Here is a 17,207-nt window from a genome sequence, read left to right on the forward strand (position 1 = left end):
ACTGTGGGCATAGGCCCTCATTCCGAGTTTTTAGCTCGCAAGCTGCTTTTAGCAGAATTGCACACGCTAAGCCGCCGCCTACTGGAAGTGAATCTTAGCTTAGCAGAATTGCGAACGAAAGAATCGCAATATTGCGAAAAGATTTTTCAGTGCAGGTTCCGACTAGCTCGAGACTTACTCTTCCAGTGCGATCAGTTCAGTGCTTGTCGTTCCTGGTTTGACGTCACAAACACACCCAGCGTTCGCCCAGACACTCCCCCGTTTCTCCAGCCACTCTCGCGTTTTTCCCTGAAACGGCAGCGTTTTTTCACACACACTCATAAAACGGCCAGTTTCCGCCCAGAAACACCCACTTCCTGTCAATCACACTCCGATCACCAGAACGAAGAAAAAACCTCGTAATGCCGTGAGTAAAATACCAAACTTCTTAGCAAATTTACTTGGCGCAGCCGCAGTGCGAACATTGCGCATGCGCAGTTAGCGGAAAATCGCTGCGATGCAAAGAAAATTAACGAGCGAACAACTCAGAATGAGGGCCATAGTGTGTATAAGGAGCACTACTGTGGGCATTATGTGTATAAGGGGTAATACTACTGTGGGCATTATGTGTATAAGGAGCACTACTACTGTGGGCTTAATGTGTATAAGGAGCACTACTACTGTGGGCATAGTGTGTATAAGGAGCACTACTACTGTGGGCATTATGTGTATACGGAGTACTACTACTGTGGGCATTATGTGTATAAGGAGCACTACTACTGTGGGCTTAATGTGTATAAGGAGCACTACTACTTTGGGCATAGTGTGTATAAGGAGCACTACTACTGTGGGCATTATATGCATAAGGAGTACTACTGTGGGCATTGTGTGTATAAGGAGCATTACTACTGTGGGCATAGTGTGTATAAGGAGCACTACTGTGGGCATTATGTGTATAAGGGGTAATACTACTGTGGGCATAGTGTGTATAAGGAGCACTACTGTGGGCATTATGTGTATAAGGGGTAATACTACTGTGGGCATTATGTGTATAAGAAGCACTACTAATGTGGGCTTAATGTGTATAAGGAGCACTACTACTGTGGGCATAGTGTGTATAAGGAGCACTACTACTGTGGGCATTATATGTATAAGGAGTACTACTGTGGGCATTGTGTGTATAAGGAGCATTACTACTGTGGGCATTATGTGTATAAGAAGTACTACTGTGTAGCATAATGTGCTATAAAGGGCATTACTACTGTGTGGCTTAAAGTATATAAGAGGTACACCAAACCCAGCCTAATCTCATCCTAATTCTCTTTTCCATGCCAACTGTCTACCCCATCTGTGTCACCCCTGTCTGTCTCTACCCTTTAGAATGTAAGCTCTCACGTGCAGGGCCCTCTTCCCTCATGTTCTTTTCCTTCTCTTACTTAAACCATATTCGGTGGCACCAAATCCCGCGGTTTTCTACCACCCTGATATTTATTTGTGCCGTCTGCTGATATACTGTAGTTATGTGTATATATACCCTGTACTTGTCCTATAGTATCTTCAACTGTAAGTCACTGTTTTCCGGTTTTATTTAGTTATTTATGTACTCTGTAATTGGGCGCTGTGGATCCCTCGTGGCGCCATATAAATAAAGGATAATAATAATACCGTTGTACTGTAATGTTAATTCGGTCTCACTTCAGTATGGCGTCATTTGAATTAGGTGGGCGGAGGGGGAAAACACACCAAATTACTGCGTTGCCCCGGGAGACAAATATCCTAGTTCAGCTCTGGTTTCCTTCATGTATGGTAAAGTTGTTTTCTATCTTGTTACCTCCAGAGGAGCTGATAATTGCCCACTGTCTACTCTCATCCGCCCTGCAGAATAAATCCACATATAAAACACTTACAGAGGGCTGGTTGCGCGTTCCTGGCCTGTGTAACGTCAGATTTACCCAGAATTTGTCCAATTTATGGGAGAGACATCTTTAATTTCTCGGGTGATGTAAATGACGCAGTATACTTATAGCCGGTAATCTCCGCTGGGGTTGGGGTTAATGATGTAGAATAGTGACACTGTCTCCTATATAATAGCCCAGATCTGTGACTCTGTGCCTGTGTGTATAACTAGGAGCTCTCATTGGGTTAGCAGCAGGTCTATCACACCCAGGCCACAGCTGATTGGGTGAGAAACGCCCTCCCACACAAGTTACATCCAGTGGGAGGCTCTGCCCTTTGGCTGCTGTGTGTTCCCAGAGCAGGATTAACAATGGGGCTGATGGAGCTGCGGCTCCAGGAGGAGAAGCATTACCCGCCCCTCCCCCACTTGCAGTACCTCTGGGCCCCATCCGCGCCACCCCCTCACCCCCCCTCCACCACCCACGGTGTCTCCAAATCCTCACCGAAGCATCCCCGCACCCGCCTCTCCCCCACCCACTGCACCCCCACAACTGCTCCTCCCCCACCCGCGGTGGTTCCGGACCCCCCACCCCCACCCATCTACGTCTCCCCAGCACCTGCCACTCCCCCACCCATAGCACCTACTAGGTGATTCATCAGGCCCTGCGTGCGCTGTTCACGCCGTTGCAAGGGGCTACGACCCCTTAACCATCGCACGCCCTTTTTCTGTGCAATATTTAACCACTCACACAATTATGATTGGAGGTAATACTCCATATAATAAAAATATAAAAAAATATTGCACGCCACAAGAGTGTGCAAGGGTTAAGGGGGTGTAGCCCTTACGACAGTGTGAAGAGCTCCCGTAGGGCGCGATGAATCACCTAGTGTAATATAAGAGCATCAGCTAGAGTAAGACCCAGAACGGTGAGGCCTGAAAGTGCATGTAAGATTACAGCCGCAGAATTGTGGCCTTATGTGTGTGTATTGTAAGTTGTGTCTGTATTAATACATGTGCTGAAATCTTGGCATGCCGACGTGGCTCCAGAGCGAAACACCAGCCGACACGTCGGCTTCATAATGCCGGCTGCTGCATTAGTGGCAAGGAATGAATAGAAAGTGCTTATCCTCAGGACGGTTACTACTAATGGGGGGGGGGGGGGGGCGGCTATGCCAGGCTGGTACACTGTACCCAGGAGGGGCACAGGATGGGGTCACTGTCGTAGTGCACACTCGCCCCAGCCCTGAATTCCCACAAACCAAGAGTTCCCACTCCCTGTCTTTACTTACTGTTACATAGATGTGTGGAACTACATGTTCCAGCATGCTTTGGCAGCAATGGGCATGCCGACATTCACCCATCTACAGGTTAATGGCTCGCTGAGACTTGTAGTTCCATAGATTGATACTTCTACAACTACGCTTAATGCCAATGGTCAGCACTGAACTGTTCCCCGCTCCTGTGTCGCTGTCTGCGTGTCCAGCCCATGAATGCATGTAGCACGCGTGTGCATGATGCGGAGGGTGCCGCCAGTGTGGGCACCGATGTCTGCACTGAATGTTCCATGTCGGCATCACCAATAATAGCAGCTTCTTACGTCGGTATAGTCACAGTAAGATGTGCAAATCCCTAACGTGATAGACTGAAACCTCTGCATAACGTGGGGACAATGTAAAGTTCTCATCTACAAGAGAACGTCTAGTATTGCAGACTTCCAGCACAGGCTGCCGTGTACACGTATAGCTGGCGGCCCTTGTGGTTGCAATAGGGTACGATGCAGACTATAGTCAGATTTACACATCCCCACTTGGCTATAGAGACTTTGTGCCTCGGCTGGGGGTACAAGACCTTCATCGTGATAATGGTGATCTCAGCCTAGCAGATGTGTGCGAGAGGACGAGGCCCTATGATAGGACGTGGGAAGCCTATGACGTGTCTGACATTTTTCTTATCTTCTACAGAGCTCTTATCCAATCTGGGAGGATTTCAGCTCTAAAGCCACTAAACTGCACTCACAGCTCAGGTAGGTGGTCTTCAGACGCCATAACGAGAGCGTCCGGCTTGTGTTCTAGTCTCATAGTATACCAGTCTCACTAACGGTATATTAGCTGCATGGGTGAGAGCTCCTATGTTCCTCTTCCCTTAGTGCTACAGTCAGATGTTACCTGCGGATCCTAATTCAGACCTGATCGCAGCAGCAAATTTGTTAGCAGTTGGGCAAAAACATGTGCAGGGTGGGAGGTGGGGGGGGGGGGGGGGGGGGGGCAGATATAACACGTGCAGAGAGAGTTAGATTTGGGTGGGGTGTGTTCAAACTGAAATCTAAATTGCAGTGTAAAAATAAAGCAGCCAGTATTTACCCTGCACAGAAACAATATAACCCACCCAAAAACTCTCTGCACATGTTATATCTGCCTCACCTGCAGTGCACATGGTTTTGCCCATTAGAGGAAGATTTTGCTTTTGCGATCAGGTCTGAATTCGGCCACGAGATGACTGTAACCAAATCTGAAAATAAATAAGAGATGTCACTGGGTTCTTTTCGACCATATACTGTAGTTTAATCCCGCTATCGCTGTTGGGGCATGTGGGTCTGAGGGACAATTCCAGGGTCACGTCACCGTCTAGATCAACCAATGGTGTGTGTCTAAAAGAACCACTGACCCATATACAGCTGCTACTCATTACCAAGACTTAGTCTGGTGCTCACTCACCTTCCCCGAGGATTCACCCAATCGCATAAAGTAGTCCAGCCCGATACTAAGTCTACATATGATAATTGATGGGACGTATGACAGAGGCATTGTTTGTTCCTTATATTTATGTTAGATTCTACTTACCCATAATTAGACACCCAAACTTATCCCACCTAATCACCCACCCCACAGCATTTCCAGACCAACATCCTGATCCTCACCCAGCAAAAGCTCAGGGGCATCCTGACCCAATTTCTTCTTCAGTATGGGGTAACGGATAACCTTCCGGAGAAACATCTAAGTTACTGCAGCAATGACTCCGTGGTGGTATCCAACCCAACACTTCCATTGAGAGCAATCAGACCAAAGTTATGGTCTAGAGTTATAGACTGTAGGGCTCACAATTAGGTAACATTGAGCCTTTAGACTTCTTTCAGATTCTGATCTGTTGACATCTCACCTTCTCCCGCAGGACCACCGTGCTGGCTGCTGTCGCCTTTCTTGATGCTTTCCAGAAAGTAGCCGACATGGCGACCAATACTCGAGGTGAGCTCCACGTCGCAGGGGTGGGATTCTGACTTGGTGCATCTCACCGCTAGTTCTCAGAAAGTTCTCTAATGTCCAGTGAAAGTCTTCTCCCTGGGAGATCCCAGTATAGAAACCCCAGTGTTGGAATATTCGCTTCCTCTGACTGAGAGCTGGTTGTTTGCTTTTTCAGGAGCGACACGAGACATTGGATCCGCTCTGACCCGGATGTGTATGAGACACCGAAGCATCGAGAGCAAACTGAGACACTTCACCAAGTACGAGCCCTACATTGCATCATGTATAGTTCTGCTTACTGTATATCCAACTATAGGTAGATATGAGGTGCCCTACCAAGTAGGGCCAAACCTGACAGGTACTGGCTCAGCCCTAGAGCAGTAGGATTTGTGCCCCATGAGAAGAACCGCAGTGTCACCTTATAAGGTTCTATACCTCCTGCTTTTCACTACATCGCTGGCATGTATTTTACCAGATCCACCAGAAAATAATTTAGCAAACACACAAAATCATGGACAAAACTCCACACTGTCCCTTCTCTATTCAGCCCATCACTTCTCCATCTGACCATCCATAATGTCACCTCATCCCAGCAGTGGCCTGTAACACTGTGTTCTCCATCTGACCAGTCATAATGTCACCATGTACCAGCAATGTCCTGCAACACCGTATTCCCCATCTGACCAGCCATAATGTCACCTTATCCCAGTAGTGGCCTGTAACACTGTGTTCTCCTTCTGATCAGTCATAATGTCACCATATACCAGCAATGTCCTGCAACACCGTGTTCCCCATCTGACCAGCCATAATGTCACCTTATTCCAGCAGTATCCTGTAACACCGTGTTCTCCATCTGACCAGCCATAATGTCACCTTATTCCAGCAGTGTCCTGTAACACTGTGTTCCCCATCTGACCAGCCATAATGTCACCTTATCCCAGCAGTGTCCTATAACACCGTGTTCTCCATCTGACCAGCCATAATGTCACCTTATCCCAGCAGTGTCCTGTAACACAGTGTTCTCCATCTGACCAGTCATAATGTGACCTTATCCCAGCAATGTCCTGCAACACCGTGTTCCCCATCTGACCAGCCATAATGCCACCTTATCCCAGCAGTGTCCTGTAACACCGTGTTCTCCATATGACCAGTCATAATGTCACCTTATCCCAGCAGTGTCCTGCAACACCGTGTTCTCCATCTGACCAGCCATAATGTCACCTTATCCCAGCAGTGTCCTGTAACACAGTGTTCCCCATCTGACCAGTCATAATGTCACCTTATCCCAGCAGTGTCCTGCAACACAGTGTTCCCCATCTGACCAGTCATAATGTTACCTTATCCCAGCAGTGTCCTGTAAAACCGTGTTCCCCATCTGACCAGCCAAAATGTCAACATATTCCAGCAGTGTCCTGTAACACCGAGTTCTCCATCTGACCAGCCATAATGTCACCTTATCCCAGCAGTATCCTGTAACACAGTGTTCTCCATCTGACCAGTCATAATGTTACCTTATCCCAGCAGTGTCCTGTAACACAGTGTTCCCCATATGACCAGTCATAATGTGACCTTATCCCAGCAGTGTCCTGTAACACAGTTTTCTCCATCTGACCAGTCATAATGTTACCTTATCCCAGCAGTGTCCTGTAACACAGTGTTCTCCATCTGACCAGCCATAATGTTACCTTATCCCAGCAGTGTCCTGTAACACAGTGTTCTCCATCTGACCAGTCATAATGTCACCTTATCCCAGCAGTGTCCTGTAACACAGTGTTCTCCATCTGACCAGTCATAATGTCACCTTATCCCAGCAGTGTCCTGTAACACCGTGTTCTCCATCTGACCAGTCATAATGTGACCTTATCCCAGCAATGTCCTGCAACACCGTGTTCCCCATCTGACCAGCCATAATGCCACCTTATCCCAGCAGTGTCCTGTAACACCGTGTTCTCCATATGACCAGTCATAATGTCACCTTATCCCAGCAGTGTCCTGCAACACCGTGTTCTCCATCTGACCAGCCATAATGTCACCTTATCCCAGCAGTGTCCTGTAACACAGTGTTCCCCATCTGACCAGTCATAATGTCACCTTATCCCAGCAGTGTCCTGCAACACAGTGTTCCCCATCTGACCAGTCATAATGTTACCTTATCCCAGCAGTGTCCTGTAAAACCGTGCTCCCCGTCTGACCAGCCAAAATGTCAACATATTCCAGCAGTGTCCTGTAACACTGTGTTCCCCATATATCCAGCCATAATGTTACCTTATCCCAGCAGTGTCCTGTAAAACCGTGTTCCCCATCTGACCAGCCATAATGTCACCATATCCCAGCAGTGTCCTGTAACACCAAGTTCTCCATCTGACCAGCCATAATGAATCTGAATCTACCTCCTCTTCGCTACCTCTTTCAGTTGGAGTACCGCAAGGTTCAGTCTTGGGTCCTCTGCTTTTCTCTATCTATACCTCATCTCTTGGTAAACTAATCAGCTCTTTTGGTTTTCAGTATCATCTGTACGCAGATGATACTCAAATCTACCTATCCTCCCCTGACTTGTCCCTATCTGTACTGGACCGTGTCACTGAATGCCTTTCTGCTATCTCATCCTGGATGACATCTCGCCACCTCAAACTTAATATTTCAAAGACAGAGTTAATTATATTTCCACCGGCCAATAGTAGGTACCAACCTGATATCTCTATCACTGTTGAAAACTCGACTATCTACCCTACCCCACAAGCTCGCTGCCTAGGTGTCATCCTTGACTCTGATCTGTCCTTTGTTCCCCACATTCAATCTGTCTCAAGATCATGTTACATGCATCTAAAAAACATATCCAAAATACGACCATACCTTACACAAGACACTGCTAAAACTCTAATCCACGCTCTCATTATCTCCCGCATTGATTATTGCAATAGTCTCCTAACTGGTCTTCCCAAAACGAGACTCTCACCACTACAATCCATTCTGAATGCAGCGGCGAGGCTTATCTTCCTCGCTAGACGTTCATCGTCTGCAGATCCACTCTGTCAGTCCCTCCATTGGTTACCTGTATTCTACCGCATTCAATATAAAATACTTTTACTCACACACAAGGCCATTAACCAAACTACACCAACGTACATCACTTCGCTTATCACAAAATATCTCCCAACCCGACCTCTGCGCTCTTCACAAGACCTGCGTCTCTCATCCACACTCATTACTCGCTCCCACTCACGACTGCAGGACTTTCATCGGGCTGCACCCACTCTGTGGAATGCCCTACCACACACAATAAGACTCTCCTCTAGTCTCCAAACCTTCAAGCGTTCCCTCAAAACTCACCTCTTTAGGCAAGCGTATCAAATTCCTGAACCGCCCACATAACTTTCATAAACCTTGCTATCAAATTACATCCACTCTGTACAGTCCACACATATCCTCACATGTCTTCTCATTCTATGCAATAGATAGCACCTTTCCTTATGTACATATGCCTAGAGATTGTAAGCTTGCGAGCAGGGCCTTCCTACCTCTATGACTGTTATCACCCAGTTTGTAATTGTTATTTCAAATTGTAAAGCGCAACGGAATTTGCTGCGCTATATAAGAAACTGTTAATAAATAAATAAATAAATAAATAATAATGTCACCTTATCCCAGCAGTGTCCTGTAACACAGTGTTCTCCATCTGACCAGTCATAATGTTACCTTATCCCAGCAGTGTCCTGTAACACAGTGTTCCCCATATGACCAGTCATAATGTCACCTTATCCCAGCAGTGTCCTGTAACACAGTGTTCTCCATCTGACCAGTCATAATGTTACCTTATCCCAGCAGTGTCCTATAACACAGTGTTCTCCATCTGACCAGCCATAATGTTACCTTATCCCAGCAGTGTCCTGTAACACAGTGTTCTCCATCTGACCAGTCATAATGTCACCTTATCCCAGCAGTGTCCTGTAACACAGTGTTCTCCATCTGACCAGTCATAATGTCACCTTATCCCAGCAGTGTCCTGTAACACCGTGTTCTCCATCTGACCAGTCATAATGTGACCTTATCCCAGCAGTGTCCTGTAACACTGTGTTCTCCATATGACCAGTCATAATGTCACCTTATCCCAGCAGTGTCCTGCAACACCGTGTTCTCCATCTGACCAGCCATAATGTCACCTTTGTCACAACTGAGGGCCTGAGCTGACGGGAGGCAGCCTCAGTTGTAGGGGCTGAGATGTACCGGAACCTGGGAGGTTGTATCAGACCCCTGGACATGTAAGTAACATGAATAATAACTGCCCGAAGGCGTGACCACGACAACTTGGATAAAAGTCAATGATGTTTATTATGACAACTCCGCAACACAGCAGCAGTAAAAGAAAACGTAAAAGTCAGCAAAGAATAAATACAGTTCCTGGGTACTACAGGATGGCAGGAGCCACAGGGCACTGGTAGTGTGAGATAGTTCTTATGATCTTCTAGATGGAAAGTCCTTACCAGGCCCGACTGTAGCAATGGAGATAACCCAGGATTGTGCCAGCTGGTGTTCCAGGAAAAGCTGGGTTGCTGAAGATAAAACAGCTGCTGTGGATACTGGCTGGAACCAGACTGTTGTTAGCACGGAGTGGATACTGGCTGGAACCAGTTAAATAATAAATGAACTTGGGAGCGATGAAATATGAACTGAAATGTAGAACTTGAGAGCGGAGAAATAATAATACCGGTGGAGAGTGGTAAAGTGTAGAAAGGACACCGGCCCTTTAAGGAAAGCTGTACTCTGCTGGAAGCAGGTAATGTTGTAGCTGGAAACAGATGAATCCACAATGGATTGGAGAGTCAGGCTACACCGCAGGTGGAATGCTGGTGCGGGTCTCTATGGTGGAAGTCTTGAGACAGGAGCTGGAACCTGGAAGACAATCACAGGAGAGAGACAAACAGGAACTAGGTTTGACAACCAAAGCACTGACGCCTTCCTTGCTCAGGCACAGTGTATTTATACCTGCAGCAAGGAAGGGATTGGCTAGGCAATTATGCAGATTATCAATACTGAGAACAGATTGGTGGAAATGATCAGCTGACAGAATCCAAGATGGCTGCGCCCATGCAGACACTTGGAGGAAAGTTTGGTTTGTAATCCATGTGGTAATGAAAACAGTAATGGCGGCGCCGGCCACCGGAGACAGGAGGCGCCAGGCTGACAGATGCACATCCAACCACGCGGACACAGCGGAGGCCGCGGCTGACGTAATCGCCACTCAGACACTCTGCATGCAGAAGTTCAGGGACGGCGGCGGAGGCCGCGGGAGACGCCATGCCAGGTGTAATATGGCGTTTACTGTGACAGCGTCCCAGAGTGACAGGAGAGGATACAGGAATGTACACATCAGGATAACAGATGGGATCCGGTCCTGGAGCGCTGAGCCAGCCTTAGGAGGCATCTGATGGGTAAGAAATGGCGTCCAGATACCCGGATCGTGACAGCACCCCCCCCTTTAGGAGTGGCCCCAGGACACTTCTTTGGCTTTTGAGGAAACTTGGAATGGAATCTCCGGACCAAGGCAGGAGCATGGACATCAGAAGCATTGGTCCATGAACGTTCCTCAGGACCATAACCCTTCCAGTCAATAAGATATTGTAGTTGACCGTAACGGTGACGTGAGTCCAGGATCTTGGCCACTTCATACTCAACGCCTCGTTGAGTTTGGACTTTCGGAGTTGGAGGAAGTGAGGAATGAAACCGATTCAAGATCAGCGGTTTCAACAGGGAAACATGGAATGTCCTGGGTATTTTTAAGAAGGGAGGCAACTGGAGTCTGTAAGCAACAGGATTGATGACTTGTTCAATCTTGAAAGGACCGATATAGCGAGGTGCAAACTTCATACTGGGAACTCTTAACCTCAAATTCTTCGTGGATAACCATACCCGATCACCCACCTTGAGAGCAGGAACTGCTCGACGCTTCTTATCCGCATACTTCTTGTACCTGAACGATGCCTTGAGCAGAGCTGATCGTACGCTCTTCCAGATATTGGCAAACTGATGCAAGGTGATATCCACTGCGGGAACAGAAGTTGCTGGAAGCGGTTGGAACTCAGGGACTTTAGGGTGGAATCCAAAGTTAGTGAAGAATGGTGTTGAAGCAGATGAAGAATGATACTGGTTGTTATGACAGAACTCGGCCCAGGGAAGTAATTGAACCCAGTCATCTTGAGAGGAGGACACATAGATGCGGAGGAAGGCCTCCAAGTCCTGATTCACCCTCTCGGTTTGACCATTGGTCTGAGGATGGTAAGCCGTGGAAAACTTTAGCTTGACTTGGAGGACTTGACATAAACTTCGCCAGAATTTGGCTGTGAATTGAACTCCTCGATCTGAGATAATTTCTTCAGGAAGACCGTGGAGTCGGAAGATCTCTTGTATGAATACTTGAGCCAACTTGGAAGCTGACGGAAGACCGGTGAGAGGAATGAAGTGTGCCATCTTGGTGAACCGGTCAACTACCACCCAGATGGTATTGAACTTGTTGCACATGGGTAAGTCTGTAATGAAATCCATCGACAAGTGGGTCCATGGTCGACGGGGAACGGATAGTGGAACCAGTTGCCCCGCAGGCGACTGGCGGGATACTTTATGTTGGGCACACTTTGGGCAAGATGCAATAAACTCCAAGACGTCCTTTTTCAGAGTTGGCCACCAATAGGACCTAGAGATAAACTCCAGGGTTTTTTGGATACCTGTATGTCCGGCAAAACGGGAAGCATGGGCCCAATGCATGAGCTTCTTCCTTAGCATCGGCTTCACAAAACTTTTCCCTGATGGGGGCGTAGAGTCCATCCCTACCGTGGAGAATGCCAACGGATTTATAATAGGATGCTTGTCTGAAGACTCTGACTCATTTTCTTGCTCCCATGAGCGGGAAAGGGCATCGGCCTTGCGATTCTGAGAGCCCGGACAGAACTGGAGTTTAAAGTCGAACCTGGAAAAGAAAAGTGCCCATCTGGCCTGACGAGGGTTGAGACATTGTGCGCCCTTCAGGTATAAAAGGTTCTTGTGGTCTGTAAGTATGGTGATTGAATGAGAAGCTCCCTCCAACAGATACCTCCACTCTTCTAGAGCGAGCTTGATGGCTAGCAACTCCTGGTCGCCAATGGCATAGTTGCGCTCAGCTGGGGAGAACTTCCGGGAGAAGAAACTGCAAGGGTGTAAATGGCCATCTTTAGCCCTCTGAGATAACACCGCTCCTACTCCAACGGAGGAGGCATCCACCTCTAAGATGAAAGGAGAGTCGATGTCAGGCTGTTTCAGAACAGGCGCAGAGATGAACCTTTGTTTTAAAAGATGAAATGCTTGCATGGCTTCTTCAGACCACTTGGACGGGTTAGCACCCTTCTTAGTGAAAGCAGTAATAGGCGCCACAATGGTGGAAAAGTCTCGTATAAACTTTCGGTAATAGTTGGCGAACCCTAAGAACCTCTGGACCCCTTTGAGGGTTAAGGGTACCGGCCAATTTTGGATTGCTTGTAGTTTCTCAGGATCCATCTCTAGTCCGGAACCGGACACAATGTACCCTAGAAACGGAATGGACTTGACTTCAAAGACGCATTTTTCAAATTTGCAATAGAGATGATTGACACGGAGACGGGACAGAACCTCTTTAACCCAAAAACGATGTTCCTCTAAATCGTTGGCAAAAATGAGGATATCGTCTAGATAGACCACGACATGACGGTATAGAATGTCTCTGAAGATCTCATTGACAAAATGCTGGAAGACAGCTGGAGCATTGCTCAATCCGAAGGGCATGACGAGGTACTCATAATGTCCGTCACGGGTGTTAAAGGCGGTCTTCCACTCGTCACCCTCACGGATCCGGATGAGATTGTATGCACCTCGCAAGTCCAGCTTTGTAAAGATGGTAGCTCCGCTAACTCTGTCAAAGAGCTCAGTAATCAGGGGTAAAGGATAACGGTTCTTGATGGTAATGTCGTTCAAACCTCTGTAGTCGATGCACGGCCGCAGACCACCATCTTTCTTTTTTACAAAAAAGAAGCCTGCGCCGGCTGGAGAAGAAGAAGGTCGAATGAACCCCTTTGCTAGGTTCTCTTTAATATATTCCTCCATAGAATGCGTCTCAGGCAGAGACAACGGATAAGTTCGGCCTCGAGGTGGAACCTTCCCTGGAACGAGATCAATCGGACAGTCCCATTCTCTATGAGGAGGAAGGATATCAGCAGAAGCTTTACTGAACACATCCGTGAAATCTTGATATGGAGTAGGTGGAACATCAGACGACCTGGGGGAGGAAGAACAACAGACAGGCAATACTTTAAACAAACATGTCTCAGCACAGGAGGAACCCCATGCCAGGATTTGCGTAGTCGTCCAATCAATTGTAGGATTGTGAAGACGGAGCCATGGAAGGCCCAGGACCACAGGATGTGTGGCTCTTGGAATCACTAAAAAAGAAATAAGTTCGGAATGAAGAACTCCCACTCTCAGACGAACTGGTAGAGTCCTTAAAGAAATAACTGCATCAAAAATTTTGCTGCCATCCACGGCAGTTAAAGAAATGGACGAAGGAAGTCTCTCGGTGGGTAGGGACCACCGTTTAACATAGGCTTCGGTAATAAAGTTCCCAGCTGCTCCGGAATCAAGGAGGGCAATGACGTTCCGATAACGTTGAGCAACTTGAAGCGAGACTGGGAGATTACAATCTTGAGGAGATGGAGAGGAGATCATTACTCCTAGCCGGCCCTCTCCTTGGCGAGCTAGGATTTGGAGTTTCCCGGACGTTTGGGACAGGCATTAATGGTGTGAGACGGAGCTGCACAATAGAGACAGAGAAACTTGGAGAGACGTCTTCGGCGCTCAGCAGGAGTTAAACGGGAACGGCCAAGTTGCATGGGCTCATCTTTAGATGGTGACAGTTGACGAGGAGGAGGAGCAGAAGATTTTGGAGCAGATGATCTTCCACGCTCAGTTGCTCTCTCTCTGAAACGTAAATCAACTTTCGTGCAGAGTGAGATTAGCTCATCTAACTTAGAAGGTAAGTCTCTGGTAGCTAACTCATCTTTAATACGCTCAGATAAGCCATGCCAGAATGCAGCATACAGGGCCTCGTCGTTCCATGCCAGTTCGGATGCCAGGATCTGGAACTGTATCAGATATTGTCCTACAGTACGTGACCCCTGGCGTAAACGGAGAATCTCGGATGAAGCTGAGGTTACCCGGCCTGGCTCGTCGAAGATGCGCCTGAATGTTGACACGAAGGCAGTGTAGGAAGATAGCAGGGTGTCGGACCTCTCCCATAACGGTGATGCCCAATCAAGGGCTGAGCCACTGAGAAGAGAAATAATGTAGGCAATTTTTGTACGGTCACTGGGAAAATTGCCAGGTTTTAGCTCAAACTGAATCTCACACTGGTTGAGAAATCCCCTGCAGAATCTTGGAGATCCGTCAAATTTTGCTGGCGTTGGAAGATGAAGACGTGGAGCAGAAATGGGTAAGGTGGGTGGGGTTATAGCTGGAGTCACTGTGGTTGACGCACCAGACGCGCCTGATCCACGGAGAGTTGTCTGAATCCCATCCAGCCGAGTAGAGAGATCCTGGAGACAGCGGATGATGTGGCCCTGTGCAGCCTCCTGATGTTCTAGTCGGGCTGCCAGTTCTTGCATCGGCCTGGCCGCTTGATCCTGGTCTCCGGCTGGATTCATTAGGTCAGTGCTTACGGTCACAACTGAGGGCCTGAGCTGACGGGAGGCAGCCTCAGTTGTAGGGGCTGAGATGTACCGGAACCTGGGAGGTTGTATCAGACCCCTGGACATGTAAGTAACATGAATAATAACTGCCCGAAGGCGTGACCACGACAACTTGGATAAAAGTCAATGATGTTTATTATGACAACTCCGCAACACAGCAGCAGTAAAAGAAAACGTAAAAGTCAGCAAAGAATAAATACAGTTCCTGGGTACTACAGGATGGCAGGAGCCACAGGGCACTGGTAGTGTGAGATAGTTCTTATGATCTTCTAGATGGAAAGTCCTTACCAGGCCCGACTGTAGCAATGGAGATAACCCAGGATTGTGCCAGCTGGTGTTCCAGGAAAAGCTGGGTTGCTGAAGATAAAACAGCTGCTGTGGATACTGGCTGGAACCAGACTGTTGTTAGCACGGAGTGGATACTGGCTGGAACCAGTTAAATAATAAATGAACTTGGGAGCGATGAAATATGAACTGAAATGTAGAACTTGAGAGCGGAGAAATAATAATACCGGTGGAGAGTGGTAAAGTGTAGAAAGGACACCGGCCCTTTAAGGGAAGCTGTACTCTGCTGGAAGCTGAGCTGGAAGCAGGTAATGTTGTAGCTGGAAACAGATGAATCCACAATGGATTGGAGAGTCAGGCTACACCGCAGGTGGAATGCTGGTGCGGGTCTCTATGGTGGAAGTCTTGAGACAGGAGCTGGAACCTGGAAGACAATCACAGGAGAGAGACAAACAGGAACTAGGTTTGACAACCAAAGCACTGACGCCTTCCTTGCTCAGGCACAGTGTATTTATACCTGCAGCAAGGAAGGGATTGGCTAGGCAATTATGCAGATTATCAATACTGAGAACAGATTGGTGGAAATGATCAGCTGACAGAATCCAAGATGGCTGCGCCCATGCAGACACTTGGAGGGAAGTTTGGTTTGTAATCCATGTGGTAATGAAAACAGTAATGGCGGCGCCGGCCACCGGAGACAGGAGGCGCCAGGCTGACAGATGCACATCCAACCACGCGGACACAGCGGAGGCCGCGGCTGACGTAATCGCCACTCAGACACTCTGCATGCAGAAGTTCAGGGACGGCGGCGGAGGCCGCGGGAGACGCCATGCCAGGTGTAATATGGCGTTTACTGTGACAGCGTCCCAGAGTGACAGGAGAGGATACAGGAATGTACACATCAGGATAACAGATGGGATCCGGTCCTGGAGCGCTGAGCCAGCCTTAGGAGGCATCTGATGGGTAAGAAATGGCGTCCAGATACCCGGATCGTGACAACCTTATCCCAGCAGTGTCCTGTAACACAGTGTTCCCCATCTGACCAGTCATAATGTCACCTTATCCCAGCAGTGTCCTGCAACACAGTGTTCCCCATCTGACCAGTCATAATGTTACCTTATCCCAGCAGTGTCCTGTAAAACCGTGCTCCCCGTCTGACCAGCCAAAATGTCAACATATTCCAGCAGTGTCCTGTAACACTGTGTTCCCCATATATCCAGCCATAATGTTACCTTATCCCAGCAGTGTCCTGTAAAACCGTGTTCCCCATCTGACCAGCCATAATGTCACCTTATCCCAGCAGTGTCCTGTAACACTGAGTTCTCCATCTGACCAGCCATAATGTCACCTTATCCCAGCAGTGTCCTGTAACACAGTGTTCTCCATCTGACCAGTCATAATGTTACCTTATCCCAGCAGTGTCCTGTAACACAGTGTTCCCCATATGACCAGTCATAATGTCACCTTATCCCAGCAGTGTCCTGTAACACAGTGTTCTCCATCTGACCAGTCATAATGTTACCTTATCCCAGCAGTGTCCTGTAACACAGTGTTCTCCATCTGACCAGTCATAATGTTACCTTATCCCAGCAGTGTCCTGTAACACAGTGTTCTCCATCTGACCAGCCATAATGTTACCTTATCCCAGCAGTGTCCTGTAACACAGTGTTCTCCATCTGACCAGTCATAATGTCACCTTATCCCAGCAGTGTCCTGTAACACAGTGTTCCCCATCTGACCAGCCATAATGTTACCTTATCCCAGCAGTGTCCTGTAACACAGTGTTCCCCATATGACCAACCTTAGGGTCTGGCATTAGTCCTATCTTCCACCATTTCGGTTGTGTTTGGCAATATGAATGACACAGAAGCAGCTGCCTGACTGCTCCTCTTTCTGCCCCTACAGCGCCCTCCTGGAGAGTTTAATAAACCCCCTTCAGGAACGAATAGAAGACTGGAAGAAAACCGCAAACACACTGGACAAAGAACATGCAAGAGGTAACAAAACATATTTCTGAGGACTCTCCCACCCAGTGCAATGGCCATTATCTGGTATAACCTCATC

At 47.9% G+C, this 17,207-nt stretch overlaps 1 protein-coding gene across 2 annotated transcripts in view; it reads left to right on the plus strand.

Annotated features, from left to right (window-relative positions):
* The window catches only part of MTSS2 (MTSS I-BAR domain containing 2), a 178,086-nt gene that overhangs the window by 92,778 nt on the left and 68,101 nt on the right, over positions 1–17,207 (plus strand). For both annotated transcript variants that reach the window (XM_063945862.1, XM_063945861.1), the window contains exons 2-5: positions 3,838–3,899; positions 5,045–5,118; positions 5,291–5,375; positions 17,049–17,140. In XM_063945862.1, coding sequence (XP_063801932.1) covers positions 3,838–3,899; positions 5,045–5,118; positions 5,291–5,375; positions 17,049–17,140 — 313 coding nt within the window. The remainder of the gene's footprint in view (positions 1–3,837; positions 3,900–5,044; positions 5,119–5,290; positions 5,376–17,048; positions 17,141–17,207) is intronic.

This window comes from Pseudophryne corroboree, chromosome 11 (assembly GCF_028390025.1).
Source record: "Pseudophryne corroboree isolate aPseCor3 chromosome 11, aPseCor3.hap2, whole genome shotgun sequence".
Classification (NCBI taxonomy): Eukaryota; Metazoa; Chordata; class Amphibia; order Anura; family Myobatrachidae; genus Pseudophryne; species Pseudophryne corroboree.